Genomic DNA, 17802 nt, shown 5'->3' on the forward strand with positions numbered 1-17802 from the left:
TGTGCTTCACTGCAGACAAATATTTCAGGCTGCGCTCAATAATTTTTCTATATTAGACAGGGCATAGGCCACCCTTGTTTGAACTGTAAAAGACTTCAGGGTCTGATCCTGGTGCAAGCAAATAACACGTGCACCCAACCTGCAGTGCAAGGCCTCTCTGGTGCAGGTAGCTCGCAGCACACGGATGGATTTGGCTCAGCTCTGTGTAAAGGGAGGCTCCAACTTCCACATCAGCATTCAGAAAAAATCCAAATGCTTTGTCCCTCAGAAAGTATTCCTGGAGCATCTGCAGACTCGGTGTAACTCCTCCAACAGCACTGGGCACAGTTCTCTGAACTCAGCTACCACCGTCGAGACACACAGAACGGAAGAGACTTATAGATAGCTGGGTATTTGCCATTTAAGCATTTAATGATTTTGCAAAATGCTTATTAGGCAAAAGCAAAACCTTTCATGGAAAGGAGACAATTAAGCAAATTACTCAGATGGGAAACTTTTGGAAAGAAAATCAAAAAGTATCACATCCTTCCATATGTTGAGAATTAAAAAGATGTTCAGGTTTTAACTGTCTTTCTTTTAAAATTACTTATTAAACCTAATTTTCAATCAAAATGCAGCAAAATCAATAAAATCTTTGACTAGAGTAATCCATATTGGGATATGAATTATTTGTTAATTTTTTATTATTTTTCATTTCTTTGTTGTTCATTCGAGTTAAGAAAGAAGGTATTTTGAAATGGTACTGAGAATGTGGGTTATCTCCTAATCATTTTAATGAAGAACTGCTTAAAAAGGACGTTTTAATCTGATGGCCTTCAAAAGTGGTTGGGCTCATCTTTGTATGAATAATATTCCTGAGTTAGTGAAGCAATTCAATGTGTATGTTCACTTTCAAATATTCATTGCTGTTATATTTTCAAGAGGATGTTTTGTTTTTTACATGTTGAGGGGTGTTGGCTCTGTGAAACTGTACTGTGGCTGTGTTTGGGGTCAGTAGGATGCTATGTTGTTGTCAAGATGCTGCACGTGTGTGTGATTGTGTTCTGTTCTCCTTATAGATGGAGGAGATTAAATTTAAAGACAGAGCAGTCTACGTGCTGGAAAGAGAGTTAGGGGTTCAAGCCGGGCATGCTCAGAGACTGCAGCTCCAAAAGGAGGCTTTAGATGAACAACTTTCCCAGATCAAAGAGTCTGATCGGCATCTGAGCAGCCCCAAGCGGGAACTTCCTTATGCAAGTGGTGCAGGAGACGCTTCAGATCATTCAGGAAGCCCCGTAAGCACTTTCACGTGGTTTCACCTAAACAAACGAACAAACAGAATGACAAAATGACACAAAAGGACAGAATCTTGATGAGTGCACCTTTGAGCAACAGCTTTCCCATAGTAACTCAGGGGAAATGGAGAGGCATTGATTTCTCACTCTTGTTCAGTAGCCAAATCTTTAAGATACCAAATTGAACCAAATTATGGGAGAGCTTTTGCTTTTTTGTTGTTTTGTTTTCTGGTTTCCTTTGTTTGTTTTCCTTACCAGGGTGAAAATTTTCTTTTCTTTTTACTCTTTCTTTCTCTTACTGTATCATACTTCTACCACCTGCCTTAGTTTGACACTTTGACACAATTTTTGCCAACAAATGATGCAAATGCTTTTCTAACCAAGTAATGTATGTGTGCTAGCTTTTGGAACTGCTGTCAATGTATTTTGTAAGCAGATGTACAAGGCCAGTTTACAAAAGGAAACGGGTGAAGGTAACCAGTGCATGAACACTTAGAAGTCCTGCTGTCCTCCTGGAACACCTCCGTTAGCTCGTGTTTTCATGCTGCTATGTGCTCTCGCTTTCAGTGCGCCAGAAAGTAAATTAAATATCTGTTAACCTATTCTCTCCTGTTTCTTTTCTACAATGCAATATCCTAAACATTAAATTTTAGTTGCCCTTTCACAATAGCTTTTTTAATATTCCAATGGCACCTTTTTGCTTTTGCCTTAATTTGCTAATATTAGAAAATTTAGTTAACTGACCTCATATGTCTAACATATGCAGATTTTCTTCATTGCTGATTCTCATCAAGATTTCTTTTGCAACGGCCTTAATTTTCTCAGTAGAAGTGTAAATATTTATACATGAGCAAAGCAATCTATTTTATTCTTTATTCCAAGCCTCTCCTGCACCTGTTGAATGAGGAATCCTAGACCTCCCAAACCTGCCACCAGGACTATGGACACTAATTTGCTTGTTTTGATTTGTGCTCAACTTCTGCCAAACATCAGAATAAGTACTAAAGCAAAAAAATAAGTACTAGGAAAAAAATAGTCTGTCACACTTGTAAATATATATAACTTCTCTTTGATTCTGAATGAGAACATGTCTGCCTATATTTCTATCCATTTATAATTTGCTTTAAGCATTTTCACTCAGATAAAGAGCTACCCCATTTGCTTTACAAGTGACCCTTTAGAACCAATTAAGGGCCACAGCTTTATGGAAGAAGAGCTTATGCAATGGTATAATTGCATGGATTTTCCCCATTTGTACGTCAGTACTTTTAATATCATTTTCTTATAACAAAGTCCTCAGAGTGGGTGATATGTCTGAAACACTCAGTTCAACAGTGGCATACATTGGAAACATTGCCTTGATTTTTGATATTTTCTTTTATATTTCCAAGTTTAGCATTTGTGACTTTGTATTTACATATACATACTTCTGCATTTGCATACTTTGTTACATTTTCACTCTTGACTTTCCATTGGTCTCATCTTGCAGCTTTCAGTGATCAGTTCCACTAAGGCATAGGCACACTCTTCCATAAAATAGTTTTGAAATGTCTGGATTCAGAATTAAAAAAAAAAAAAAAGTTTGATTTTTGAAAAATGCTGATATTCCATGTACACTTATGAACAGTTATTTGCAGTTGATCTTTGTTTTAGGAACAGCAGTTGGATGAAAAGGATGCCCGGCGTTTCCAACTTAAAATTGCCGAGCTGAGTGCAATCATCAGGAAGCTGGAGGATCGCAACGCGCTGCTGTCGGAGGAAAGAAACGAGCTGGTGAGTCTCAGTGGTGAACACACTGCATTTACTGGTAGGATCTCACCACTGCCAACATCAAACTATTTTCTCCTTTGCTATCCAGAAACTATTGCAGGACTTTTGCAGGACCCTGTGCATATGGGATGCAGGAAAATTCAACAATGAAAAATACATTCCCCACGTGGTATATTTGTTCCACAGGTTGTATATCTGATGAGGAAGGAACAGTCCTCTACATTTTAGGACTATACCAAGAGTTTTCTGATTAATTCTGTCTTGCATTAAGAGAAAGTACTGCTATTATGATAGCTAAAGCAAATTATTAATATATTTGATTTATATTTATTTTTTTTAAAAAAAAGAACAACTCCTGAGGTGTTAATTCTCTCTTAATTTTTCAGTTAAAACGTCTTAGAGAAGCTGAAAGCCAGTATAAGCCCATCTTGGACAAAAATAAACGCCTTAGTAGGAAAAATGAAGAGTTGTCTCATGCTTTGCGTCGAATGGAAAATAAATTAAAATTTGTAACACAAGAAAACATAGCAATGGTAAGTGACTGGGCTGTAACTGTAAACTCACATAATATACAATATAACATGTAATCTAGTACTCACAGGGCTGATGAAGTCAGACATTACCACACACTTGAAAGTTTGACAGGAACCTTTCCTCCTTTCCATTGTTTGCTATTAAATTCTGAGTGGTTTGTGGCTTGAACTTGTTTTATAATACGTTTTATTTAACCCTAGAAACCAATAGTTTTGAAGAAAATAATTTATGCAAGTTTTGCATATTTGGATCAGATGGCTGCTCAGTCACTGATTGCTAAATTATAATGTGAGCACAAACTACCTCACATCAACTTTGACTTTTGTACAATAATCACCTCATAATTCTTAGGAAATCTGCCCCTGTCATTCTCTTCCCTCTTGGTTTTAAATTCATTGTTGTTAGTGGCCAGCAGCTGGTGCTAAGCAGTGCTGACACTGTGTGGATGTCAGCATGGGGTGAGGTGACTGCAGCCTCATCATCTCAGGGGGTGCTGCAGTTCTGGGACTGCTGCAGATAAAAGCCAGTGAGCAACCCAGAAAGCAGTGATGTTGATCCCAGCTCTTTGGATTCCTTCTCCAGCAAGAAAAATACATCAGGTTCTGGGCAGAACTGAAGCTGAGCTAGCCTTTGGCAGGCTGGCAGGCAGCGTGTGATGGCCCCGTGTGCCTGCTGTCCTCCCCGGCCACTGCCAGCTCCCTGCAGCAGAAGCCGAGGAGCCAGAACAAACACACGTTTGCAATCTGGGATTATTGCTCAGCAAAACAGGGAGCAGGGCAGCCGCTAGAACAGCCAGTAGAGTAGATGCACTTCTAGCTGTGAAAGGGATAGGTTGTGTACTGTACTTTGGCAAAGCCTCCTGATCACTTCATTTTTTTGCCATATGGGTTTCTTTCAGAGGCAAAGAGCTGGAACAATAAGGAGACCGAGCTCTTTAAATGACCTCGATCACAGCCAGGAGGAGAGAGAAGTTGATGTTCTGAGACTACAGGTTATTGAACAGCAAAATATCATTGATGAGCTCTCCAAGGTAAGGTATAACATTGCTGCACTTGCCTGAGGTTGACGAAGGTCATAGTGAAAGAAAAGGAAGCCTAACTGAGGGTGTACCTCGGGTGTTGTAAACTAGCTGGCAGAGCTAACATCAGTGGCAGTATGGCAGACATTGCTATGGTCAGTAGTAAATGAACTCAATTTGGGCTATCTGTAGTATTGTAGCTGGAAAAATCCTCTCAAGCTACGTTGCACTTGCATGACTGAGCCACTGCAGCACCTCCAGCAGGTATGCTAGTGACCATGCTAATGACCAGATCTTGCACCAGCAAAACAAAGTGTTGGAGCTCCTTTAGCCAGAAACAACATCAAGCCTAAAGGTTGCCACTGTGGTTTTTTTGTTTTTTGTTTTTTGTTTTTTTGCTAACATGCACTCAGTTCTCCTCAGGATTTTTTTTCACTTATTGACATCGTGTTTGTTTGTTTTTTTTATCAGACCCTGGAGACAGCTGGCTATGTGAAGAGTGTCATGGTAGGTATGCAGCTAACTTCATCCTCATCTTTGTATACTTTAAACTGTTGCTCATTAAAAGCACACACCGTATAATAATTTTTATTGTAATTTTCTTCTCTATTTGGACAGTGTCTTCTCTATTTGGACTCAGTGTCTTTCTCAATGTAGATGTTATAACAGGCCTTATCAGCAGAAGTTGTTCACCAGAGAAAAAATAGTGACAGTGGAGAGCAAAGCTCAGAGAGGAAGCTTCCTTCTGTCACTAGGATGTCTGCAGGGGCAAAAGTCGGCATGTCCAGCATGTCCCGACAGTTGATAGCAATTGTCCCTCCTCTCTGGGACAGCTCTGCTGTGTTGGAGTTGCATTTTTTAGTCTGATTATCACTAGCTTTGTCTTACCCATACTTGCACCTTCTCAGTCAGTGCTCTTCTCATTCCTTTGCTATAGTTGGCAAAGATTTTGTGAAGTTTAGCCACTCTAAAATGTACTGAAAAACATGTACAGTTTTGTTCTCCATTGCCAAGCATACAGCATAGCTTATGCTGTCAGGTAAAGCCAAAAAGTGTTTGATTATCTCCCATCTAGTTATCTACCTGATGATAACACTAGTATTTGCCATCGGGCTGGTGGGAGGGGCACATTATCAATGCCCCACAGGACCATCGTGAATGGTACCAAAAATGGTTGAGATGGGAGATTAAGGGGAAATTCCTTTTAAGAGTTTACTGATTTTTGATTCTGGAGCCTGCCTATATTTGCAATCCAGAATAAAGAATTATTTTCATTACTATTAAAACTAATATCACTCTATGGAGAGAGTCATAATTTTCACCAAATAGAAAAAATGTCAGGCAGCAATAAATGCTCAAACCATTTTTCCAAGTCACTGAGAACCTGCAGATCCTTAAAGAATTCACCTGAGGTTGGTTTATTTTTATTTTTGTTGGTTTTTGAAAGTGTTTATTTCTAACAGTCTCAGAATTTTGTGTAGTTTGGGCAAATTACGTGTATGCTTGCCCCAGGTGGCAGTACAGCTGGAGTACAGCCAAAGGCAGGTGTTGGTCTTAGCTTCTTGCCCCTGGACAAAAAGCCCATCTACCAGAGAGGAGCTGTAGCATGGACCTGAATGCACATGGTTGTTCATGGAGCAACTCTGAAGTGAGACCAAAGCTGTCAGTGCCTCTATACTGTGAACTGCTTCTATACTGTGAACTGGGAAGACGTTGGAGTAAAATGAACTCCTGACTGGTGAAAATGTGGTTATTTTATTTTGAGACAGTGGCAAGCACTGACATTATTGTTCTTTGATTGCCTTCTAATTCTGATATGGTTAATATAAATGATATCTCTCTGAAAACAGCTCGTCTCTCTGCAAACAGCTAATGTGTGTATCTGATTCTTTCAGGAACGTGATAAGCTGTTAAGGTATAGGAAGCAAAGAAAAAAAATGACAAGAATTCCTAAGGTAAAAAAAAAAAAATTAAAAATTAAAAAAGCTTGTTTTGTGACATGCTGATGGATAGATATGGTATTTTCTGAGAGTGAGGTGAAACGTGCTCCCTACTGGCCTTGAGGGTGTAGAAACAGGATCTGTGGCTTGCGGCACTGACCCCCACTGTACACTACAGAAAGTTAGATACGACATCAGAGATTTTGAGGTGCTAAGCTTAAATTTGGATCAAGTTGATTACGGACACTCGTAGGCAGAGTACTATGATAACTCAGGAAAAATCTGGTAGGTGTATTTCACCCAGGTGTGGTGCCTTGCACCTGCATTGCCCATCGGTGCTGGTTGCTGCCCTGCCAGCAGCCAGGGCACTGTGTGACGAGACACACCCTACAAATTAACACATCTGAAAGTGACCTCTCAATGGCATTGTCTGAAAATACTTGTAGGTTGTAAATAATTCATGGTGGAGTTTAGTGCTGTGCAAGAACTGCTGGTTACAGGCAGCAGCTACTGAACTGTTAGAGCACAGAGAAAAAGAAAATGCTAGATAGTGAACGCTTGGCAGAATGCTAATGTACATATCAGCATTGTCGGGTATAATGCCAGGGACCTGAGGGCACATTGTACTCTGCCTCTGAAGAATTAAGTCCCAGGTGGAGCTACTGAACCCACAGCTAATGAGTTGGGATTGATGTGAGATCAACTCCTCCGCTCCATTGTGGAGCAAAAAAGAGGCAGGCAATGCCGAGGGGCTAGGCACATGCTGGTGCCTGCAGACGGGAACCAGGCTTCTGAAGGAGAGCTAGGTTTTGTCTCCTGAAAATATTATCCAGTGCAAATTAATAGGAAAAGCCAAAATCTAGAAATGGTGGTGTAAGTCACCAACTAAAAAATCTCTTCAAAAAGCTGTTTGTAATGTCACTTTTGACTTTCAAACGTTTAAGAATGTTGAAACGTTTGGCACAGAGTTTAGAGATGTTTTCAAGCTCATGGCTGTCTCCCCCGGAGTCGTGGGACGGTTTCAGCTGAGGGTGCTGCAGGATGTACAGCACGGGTGGGCTGCACTTACACCTTGTCTCTGGCCAGAAGCCGGTTGTGGAGACATTTTTCGGCTATGATGAAGAAGCTTCCTTGGAGTCTGATGGTTCCTCCATCTCATATCAAACTGACCGAACAGATCAGACGCCGTGCACTCCTGAAGATGACTTGGAAGAGGTATTCATCAAAACTAAATGGTGATGTTTAACTACTTATGTGTGGTTTTAAACCCTGCTATTGCTTTGGAATGAAACTCCTGGGCTGTTCCATTCTGGTCAACTCTGACTGGAAAATTAAAATTTGGTGCTAAATTTAATTCTGTGCATGATGGTTGATATTTCTCTGCCACAACTTTTAGCCAAGCTGGAAATATTATATCCTAATAGTGCTGGATTTAGAATGAGTGTATGGGTTAGAGGTTCAACAAGACTAAGAAGCTGGGTGACCCTGGGAACCCTCTATCCACAATGAGATTTGCTGCAGGGCTGTGCATGTGTAGTCTGGGTTCAAGTTCTTCTGTTTGTTGTTGTGACCTTGGCACAGAGCACAGCCGTAAGTGATAGTGCTTGTATTCCTAGAGTGAGAAATAAGCAGTCAAATAAAACAGTAATGTCTAGAGGAAAAACTGTCTCCTTGCAAGTATATTGAGGTCGTGACTTTTCTGGAGGCTCTGAATGAAGGCTGTGCAGAGGCAATACAAATAAAAGGGATTATTTCCATTTCTCTTGCAGGGTTTCCCTACAAATGCACTGCTGAGCGTATGTCAGATCACTGCCCTCTTACATATTCCTAGGCTTAACAAGAATCTTGTAATAAACAAAAACTTCTTAATAATGACATGCAGCCATTTCATGCTATGATGGCTGCAGTTTTTGATCTGCCATTTTGTCTGTTTCATGGGTTGTAATTAGATCTGTTGTAAAGAGAAACCTAAAGAATTTATATCTTTATCATAAAAAATACATGACTGGTTACCAGGTAGGTGCTGCACTGCATGTGCTGCAGGAATTCTGAATATACTTTTCTATGTATGAGTCTATTTATTTTTCATTTCTCTATTGACATTTTTCCCCTGTTCAGATGGTACAAGTTGATGCATGCAGCCAGCAGTATAATTTTATTTCATGTTGAATGACATATTCCAGTCAACCTGGCATGAAAGCATCCACTGCTGGACATTGTAAGAACAGTAAAGAAGATGAAGGGTGCCGTTCATGTTAATGTCACCTTTTCTACAAGCGTTAACTCTAGATTACTGTTTTAATAATTGAGTGAGATGCCAGGCTTGGCATATTCTGCAGGTTGGAAACCTTTTGTTGTTTCAATAAAATTGTCATTTCACCTTTAAATGTGATGACTTTGCCTGGTACAATAAAGGTGATTCAATCGTTCGTAGGTTACATGGTTGTTGTTTTTCTCTTTACCAGGCAAGGGAATTTTTTTTTATATATATTACATTTTCTTGAAGTAAGTGTATGCAAGAGATGTTTAATGGATGGAAGAGTAATATTTTGAGAGCACGTGAACAAGATTCTATTCCCAAATTGCATTTCAAAGTAATAATTTCAGAACTTTTTAGAGAAAGCAAACAATCCACTCTGTTGGTGGTTTCGTTTGTTTGTTTGTTCAACACCCTCATTGCGGGGTTAAAAAAGAAAAGAAAAGAACTGGTGCAATAAATAAATGTTTTTAACACTTCCAGGGCATGGCCAAGGAAGAGACAGAACTGCGGTTTCGGCAGCTGACGATGGAGTACCAGGCTCTGCAACGAGCATACGCCTTATTGCAAGAACAGGTCGGAGGAACATTGGATGCAGAACGAGAAGTTAAGGTCTAAATGGCTTATACTACATGCAAATAAAGGACTGTAATTGTATGCAGCTTTCTAATTTTACCTGCTCAGGTTGTTTTCAGACCGAAGTGGCGCCAGCCAGCCCCTCCAGCACGCCGCCAGCCGTGAGTGCAGGGCGGGTGGGTTCAGCCATGCAGGCTGCCAGCGGGCGGTGTGCTCCCTACTGCCATGTGTAGTCCTTAAAATTAAGCTCTCTTTCTATAAAAATTTAGTGTGGATGGCCTTAAATACATAATGCCTGGTATTTAATTCCTGTGGATTTTGTCAGATTGTGATTGTTTGAAGAATGTTTAAAAGGCTTACAGTTGAGAGAGATTAATTTTCTTAATTAATTTGCAAAGTGTTGCTGTTCTGCCTGCCTGTCTGTCTCAAACAGCCCATGTGGTTCCAACCATCTAATGTGTCATTTTATTACGAGGTACAAAATGTTATGTTTGTTAGGAACAAATTGTATATTACCAAAACTTAGTGTGGCACAGAACTGCCTGGGACAAAGAATGTGAGGGTGAATATAGTGAATAAAGGGACAAATTCTATCGTGAGCTAGCACTCTGAAGTCTTAAGAGAAGTGCAGCTGCAGAAAGTTAGTTTGGCTCTAAATCTATCATGTGCAGGCACTGTCCAGAAATACTTTGTGTAGCTATGACAATGCTGGGAGATACCCATATTCCATCTAGCCCAGTCCCTCAGATGGAAGGACCCAGGAACTGTGGCACGGCAGCACCATACAATCAAGCAATTACATGTGTAAAAATGAAACAAGATATGGCTAACCTCCAAAGTGTCTTGATTTTACTTTTTCCGTAGTGAGACAAAAAGAGTACGATGCAGGTGTTGCAAACAAATAACATCATTTGCATTGTAAAGAACAAGAAAAAGAGCAGATAAATGGTTTGAGAAAAGTAAATCTTCTGTAAAACCATACTTGATGAATAGAACAGCTAATGATAATTCCTTTTTTTTTCTCCAGCAAACATGTAGGAAGGCACTGGCTATTTAAGTAAACATGAATCTACAAGCATGGTTGAAAATTACATACAATACAGTAAGATCAAAAGATAGGGTACTAAATGCACAAGGAGCGATGCAGTTCATCAGTTTGTGCCATTACCTATGTAGGGCCTGTTCTGAGCTATTTAACACAGCAAACATGTAAAGGACACAGGTGTGTCCAGAATCCTGGCATAATACTTTTCATTTGTTTTCATGGAGAAATGAATCTTTGCATTACACTGACTTTTTTATGCACCCTGTTCTAGACTAACTGCTGACCATCACAGCCAGCTGAAAGAAGCCATTTATTTTCTTGCTATTCTAACATCTACCTATTAGGATGCTGTTTATCTTGATTTTAAACTTTTAAATTATTATCCCATTTTACAGACCTCTTTCTGTGACTAATGACTAATTATGTACTTAGCTGCAAATTTGTTCTGCCATAGAACTTCAAAAATCGTTTGTTAGAATTATTTCATGTTTTAAGTATTATCTGCATGTGTTAGCTTTGGGGTTTTAGATAAAGTTTTACTTATTTATTTTCTTTTTCCCTCACATCCTACAGACACGCGAGCAGCTCCAAGCAGAAATACACAGATCTCAGGCTCAGATAGAAGACCTAGAAAAGGCCCTCGCTGAGCAGGGTCAGGTAATGCACGCAGCCGCACACGGGTCCTCTCCTCAGTCTTGTTCTGGGCGCAGCCAAAGTGCTGGGGCTGGCCGGGGTCTAGGAATGCGCAAGGTACTGAGGATGCTGATGACACTTCAGTGTTTATTTATGTATGGAATAATCCTGATGCTACTTTTCAATAACTGTCTCATTGCTAATTGCAAAACACAAGTGCCAGGGAAGCAATTACAGTCTCTGTCAATGTGTTGTGTAGTGACCTAGCCTTCAAAATCCCCGCTGACAATGCACTCCTTATTTAGGAGACATTAATGTAACCTGCTGAGTACTGTTTCAGTAACTGTGTTAGTTAATTGGAAAGACAGCTCTTAATACCTGTGGTCTAGTTGGTTTCAAGGAGAGCCTAGTATGCAAAGGCTTCTGAAAACCACGCTCTCTGTATTTACATACTTTGGTATCTCAAATGTTGGTCCCCAAAGCCCTGAGTCCTCATCAGTGTTTCCATGCTAACTCCCACTGAAATCAACAACCATATGCCTTTTTGATCTCAGTCTTAATGCCTCACTTTGTTCAATGCAGAGGAGGTAACTATGGACAGTAAGTGCATGAGAGATTCTGAGTTGCTCAAATAGTACAGTAAGGGAAAGGAAAAATTAGATGGTAAAGGAGTGCCTAATTTAGAGGCACATATAGCTATGAAGTCAAAATAAGTGCAATACATCTACAGGACACTGAGAACTTCTCTGCACAGCCAGAGTGTAGTTGAATTCCCACGCTCTTTGTCATTACTGGAAGTCCTACAGCATAGGGTCTGACATCCAGCTGACAGTTGTGACTGCAGACCAGACTTAACTCAGACAAGGAAATGCAAAAGTTCTGCTTGAGTAAAAATGGCTGAAATCTTAAATATTGCAACCCAAGAGCAGAAAACCACAGACACAGACAGGCGTTCCACACTAATCAAGCAGGTTACAAGCACATGTTTAAAAATGAATACTTTTATTTCAAAATAGATTTATAGGTAGTTACAGGTAGAGTTATAGTTTAGTTACATTTAAAGTAACTAAGCAGGTAAGCTCGACTTGCTCTCCTGCAAGAAATTAATCCAGGGCCTCTACAAGCAACAATTAATGCATCTGCATCTATCCCCTAATTGTCACTAGCTTACTTGTTCTGTTATTTTATTATGCATTTCTTCACAATTAAACCAGTGAATACCAGGTCAGTTCCATTATCAGTCTGAAGTTGTACATAACCACTGAAAAAGCATTACATTAAAAAGAGGGAACAATGGTGTTTGTCAAAAAGTTGGTCCACTTTTTTTTGATAACGAGGAGAAAATCAGGAAGGTAAAATAAAGGTAGAATGTTTATTTTCTAATGAAATATTTACTTAGCATCTGTAAAAGTAAGCTTTCTTTATGAATGGAGCTTTCCTTGTAGCTGGATAAGATATAGATTTCTGAAAAGAAGGATAAAAGCAGGTGTTAACTTAGGAAGCTGTTAAACATTCTAAGAGGAGGAGGAAATGCGCAGTAACGGCTGTTAGTTATTTTCCCTGACGTTCAGAAATATGTAACTTTTATTCAGTGTAACTGAAATTTAATAGTAACTGGATAGCTAGAAATATCCCTATTAATGCAAAACTTTTTAAATAGAAAAGGTTCTTTTAATTACTGGAGGTTTTAAATTCCATTTGCACACTACAGAATTTGTTAAAATAAGATGGAGAACTTGAGATTTCATATGATAGGAAATACCACTTGCAATTTCATATGCAATGTTATTCTTCTATTTAAGTGTGATTTAATGAAATAGTTGCTACTGTTCTTGTTCTAAATATTGCCAGTTTCACCTGTACTTAATGATCATTTGTTTTTCAAGGACATGAAGTGGATTGAGGAGAAGCAAGCATTGTACAGAAGAAATCAAGAACTCGTAGAAAAGGTGTCCAATGCTTTAATTTGTATTATTCAAATTATAATTGTTGCTTAAGGAATGCAGAAGGTGCACTGTTTTAATCTGTATCACACAGCTCTATTGGAAATAATTCACATGAGATAACAAGATCCTCATAAATTCAGCAGAGAAAGTGGGTTCCTGTCATTCCCTACTACCCCATAAGATTTCACGGTGCAGGGTCATGTGAGGACAGTGCCACCCCTGGAGCCCTGGGTCCCCGTTGTGCATGCAGCAGTGAGGGCGGGCTGCTCGCTCTGACCCTGGTGTTCCCCAGGTGTGACAGACGCGTGGCAGATCCCAAGTGAAATTCTATAAACCATGCTAACACATATTGCTTTATTTTACAGATAAAACAAATGGAAGCAGAGGAAGCTCGCTTAAAACATGATGTCCAGGATGTTAAAGATCAAAATGAGCTTCTGGAGTTCAGGATCCTGGAGCTTGAAGTGAGCACGTTGCAGATGCTGTCCTGCCTACCTGCTCAGGGCTGTGCTAGCTGAGGCTGGGGAGCACCGTGGCTTTGGGAACTCCTCCAAAGTTATTCTAAAGAGCTGCATTGCACTGAATGAGACAAAGGTGTTTGGTACAAAGTGCTAGCAAAAGAAAAAGAAAGAATACCATAAGTTATTTTAAGGGCCAGAAATTGGATTCTGACATGAATACACATCTTACTACACATGATCTGTTCTGAAAATGCAAAGAAATAGAATCAGAATGGAGCATCCATGGAGAAAAGGAAAAAATAAAAATAAAAAAAGAAACAAAACACTTTTTCATTGCTAAGTCATTGCTGTATTCCAACTCTTGCTAAACTTGCAAAGAAGGCATCATATAGCCTAGACTTCTCCATTTACTCTGTCTGGCCATCTGTTTTCTATATAATTAACTATATAAACAGAATCTTTAAACTCTTGGAAACAGTTATCAAAATTCTCCAAAGAGAGAAGGAAAAAAAAGCAGCCACTTACCTGAAAAATATAAATGCTACCTAGTTTTTACTAAGTATATATATATATATAAGTGTGTGTGTGTGTGTGTGTGTGTGTGTGTGTGTGTGTCTGTGTGTGTGTGTGTGTCTGTGTGTGTGTGTGTCTGTGTGTCTGTGTCTGTGTCTGTGTCTGTGTCTGTGTGTGTTCAAACATGTTACCTAGTCAAAATACTGGGTAGGCAATCACAGTCAGTCCCCTCTGCAGTCAGGTGGAGAGCTTCCCAGGCAGGCCCAAGTACCATCACAAAAGCACTTGGTTTGCCCAGAGAAACAGCTCTTGTTCCTGACTGTTAGAGTAAATAACAGGCTGCAGTGGAAGGGTTTTGTGCTCTGTGTAAGAAATGAAATCACTCTGTGACAGCACTGCTTTATAATGTACTCATTTAGAGTAGACCTTCTTGGTATCATGTTTATGAAGTTCTTAGTGAAGTTGACATTTGTGAGATACAATAGTAATTCAAAATACTGTCACATATAATAATAACAGTAATGCAATAATCAGACAAATGCTGTTATTCCAGGAAAGAGAAAGAAGATCGCCTGCAATCAACTTTCATCACATTCCTTTCACAGAGGGGAAAAGCCCTCTCCAAGTTTACTGTGAAGCAGAAGGTGTAACAGTAAGGGATTCTCATTTCGTATTTTCCTTTCTCTAAATTAATTCAGACACTCTGTTCTGACTCTTTGTTTTCCGTTGCTCTCTTGTTAGGACATAGTAGTAGCAGATCTGATGAAAAAATTGGACATTTTAGGGGATAACGCCGTAAGTGTATGTTCCTTTAATATATTGTGCATGCTTTGGTAAATATTGTCCTTACATTAATGTAGCAAAGCTTTCTTGTTTGTTACTGCAAAAGCTGTCTTCAGTGTGATCAAAGTACTGAACTACAAGCTAATGCTTTCTGGCTTTTAAAGATTTTTTTTAGTAGCCTTCCTACAAGTGCCATGCAAGATCTTGATATCACAATATTGCCTTTAAATTGACAATGATTTGGAAAATATTTTGAAATTGTGGTGTTTGCTTTTTATTCTTTCTTTTCTAGCCACTGTTTACATGTGTTTTTTTCTTTTGTTTACTCTGCAATAGCTTTGCGTTTGCATTTTAATAGCTGTGTGTTTAATTTTGTCTAATATCATAAACCTCAGATAGTAACCAGGATATTAAACAAAAAGTTACAATAGCAGCATGAAAAGAAGTGAATAGTAAGCAATTTGAAAGTGTTTCTCTTTTATCAAATTGAAGTGACTAATTATGTGCACACACATCTTATGTATTTATATATATATATCATACAATTTTGTTCTTCTACGATTTTAAATAATAAAAAATTACACGTAAACTCAAGGACCAGTGAGTAAGAATGACCCTGGTAATCTGCAGAAAGATAACACCCATTAATCTGTTGGGGCCTGTAGTAGCGTGGCCTTGAATGGAACTATGAATGTCAGGTTTGTCCCATGCAAAGTGTTCTGCGACAGCACTCCAAATAGGCAACTTGGAGACAAATGGGAACAGAAGTGATAGCTTTCCTCACATTTTCTATTTCCTTTCTTTTCCTCTTGTTAAAACAAAAATAAAAACAACAACAACAAAAGTTTCATTTACACAGTAGACCATTATTTACGTTTTGCTCAGGGGTTCTCAGAAAACGTCTTCTCCCATCCTTGCCAAGTGGCACATTCACTGTTCCCAGCCTTGTGTATGAAATCCAAGTTTGCAATAGATACCCTTCTTATTCAGTTTAAACAATTCTGTGATGCCCACTGTGGCAATGACAGCTAAGAGAGACTGACTCGTCCTCCTATGTCTGACACTAGAGATGTGGACTCAGTTCTCTGGATCTGAACCCAAACTGGAAGGATTCAGTGCTACTGCCATCTGGTCTGGGTTGAAATAGTTTCACTATTTAAAAAATAAACAACAGCAAAAAACAGAGAACAAAAACATGAGTTGAAAAACTAACATCTTAACAAATGATTTTTCCAAAATCACTACTGTTGCAAAGTAAAGCTTGTGTATTAACTTATTGTGCATATAATGAAACTTAAGCTTGCATCTCTTAATAGCACAATAGCACATCACGCTAAGCTTGATTTTGCTTTGTTTAAGTGTGTGTTTATTTCTTGTCGGGGGGGAAAAAAAAAAAAAAAAAAGACCCACAGTCTGCATCTTTTTTTTAATGCCAGAATTTTAGAAGAATTAACTATATGTATGATAAAAATTCATCACTGATAGGTTTTTTACAAGTTGCATTAGAATACTAATTTTATTTGCCTTAGTTTATTGTTCCTCGAACATATTTAATTTCATATTTATTTAATACAGCAGTGGCCCAAGTAGTGGATTAATAGCAAGACACTGGGATTTGTTGTAATTATATTCTGCTTTTGGTGCAGAATCTGACCAATGAAGAGCAAGTAGTTGTCATACAAGCAAGGACAGTTCTCACATTGGCTGAAAAGGTAATAACAACTGCATCACTCTTCAGTAAACATACATCACAAAAGCATCTGGCCTTCTCAGAATAGCTTACTTGAAGACACTGGTGATGTAAATAATAATTTTTTTTTTCACAAAATGCCATGTTTCCTTATGTGGAATTACACCTGCACTCTTTTTTGTCAGAATAAAGGTAACATTCAGGAAATATGGACAGCCTGTTGATTTTCAAATTTTATTTAATTTGAAAAATTATGTTAGAGGGTAAATGGCTAGGCTTTGAAATAATGTTTTTATCCGTCACCAGTTTCTACAAAAGAAAAAGTGTAGTGATATAGTTGATTTTTCCTTTCTTACTTAGTGAATTTAACTGAATTTTTAGTGTGCACTGACGTACCCTAGAGTTACAGTGAAAGCCGAGTACGCAGCATGCTGCCTCCTGCTAGTTTGACTGAAACACCAATCAGCCACAGTTCAGGCCTTTACCTGCCGCTCTCTGTTTGTGTGCACAGTGGCTACAGCAGATAGAAGTGACCGAATCCGCACTGCAGCAGAAGATGCTGGATCTTGAGAATGAAAAGGTATCAAAAGCTGCTGTGAATGAAACAGCGAGAGCAACAACGAGCAATCACACCACTGCCACTGTGGTTGCACTGACTTAATCTTCCCTGTGTCCTAGGAGCTATTCAGTAAGCAAAAGGGCTACCTGGATGATGAGCTCGACTTCAGGAAACAGTCCTTGGACCAGGCTCACAAGGTGAGAAAAACAGTCAGGAGTGATTTGTGCCATCTTGATTACATCTGTAATCTGTTGTCTGCAGAAAAACTCTGCTTCTGACAGTACTGCCTGTGGAGTGACCCAAAGACTACACAGGCTGAATTTAAAACAAATCCTCCATACCCTGGTCTAATAACGAGTTCCTTATGGACTTAGGTCCTTGTATTTGCACGGTCCTTTCAGGTTTAGGACCTAAATATAAACTCATTCAACATAGATCTTAATTTAGCAGAGATTGTGGTTCATGACATTTATAGTGATTTTTTACCTTCCAAAACAGAGATTCTAGCCTAGACTTTTTCTTAGATCTTAGATTATGGTTTCTGCTACCAAAATATCTGGAGAGAGTTTGTGATTCTGCACATTTGAAAAGTCTCTGCTTTTTGTCAGGTTCAATGAGCACATTAACTGATCCTAACCCATTTCAACCATCCCTCCAGTCATCAGCTGTTTTATTTCCTTGAGTTAAAGTACAACATATACTCATGAAAGACATAGAAGCATACATTTTAATATAGATTTAGCTTATTCTTTCAGTTTCCTTTAAATCTTTAAAAATGTGTCTTTAATAATATGTCTTTAAAT

General features: G+C 39.0%; 1 protein-coding gene across 12 annotated transcripts in view; it reads left to right on the plus strand.

The window, feature by feature from the left end:
- JAKMIP3 (Janus kinase and microtubule interacting protein 3) overlaps positions 1-17802 on the plus strand; it is an 82171-nt gene that overhangs the window by 44324 nt on the left and 20045 nt on the right. For 4 of the 12 annotated variants that reach the window (XM_032190790.1, XM_032190779.1, XM_032190786.1 and 1 more), the window contains exons 5-20: positions 1059-1274; positions 2928-3047; positions 3431-3577; positions 4477-4608; positions 5068-5103; positions 6492-6551; positions 7623-7751; positions 9277-9405; positions 10988-11071; positions 12934-12996; positions 13359-13457; positions 14521-14619; positions 14709-14768; positions 16397-16462; positions 16952-17020; positions 17119-17196. In XM_032190790.1, coding sequence (XP_032046681.1) covers positions 1059-1274; positions 2928-3047; positions 3431-3577; positions 4477-4608; positions 5068-5103; positions 6492-6551; positions 7623-7751; positions 9277-9405; positions 10988-11071; positions 12934-12996; positions 13359-13457; positions 14521-14619; positions 14709-14768; positions 16397-16462; positions 16952-17020; positions 17119-17196 — 1587 coding nt within the window. The remainder of the gene's footprint in view (positions 1-1058; positions 1275-2927; positions 3048-3430; positions 3578-4476; positions 4609-5067; positions 5104-6491; positions 6552-7622; positions 7752-9276; positions 9406-10987; positions 11072-12933; positions 12997-13358; positions 13458-14520; positions 14620-14708; positions 14769-16396; positions 16463-16951; positions 17021-17118; positions 17197-17802) is intronic. The other 8 variants (XM_032190783.1, XM_032190782.1, XM_032190785.1 and 5 more) reach the window with 8 other exon arrangements.

Source organism: Aythya fuligula, chromosome 7, assembly GCF_009819795.1.
Source record: "Aythya fuligula isolate bAytFul2 chromosome 7, bAytFul2.pri, whole genome shotgun sequence".
Taxonomy (NCBI): domain Eukaryota; kingdom Metazoa; phylum Chordata; class Aves; order Anseriformes; family Anatidae; genus Aythya; species Aythya fuligula.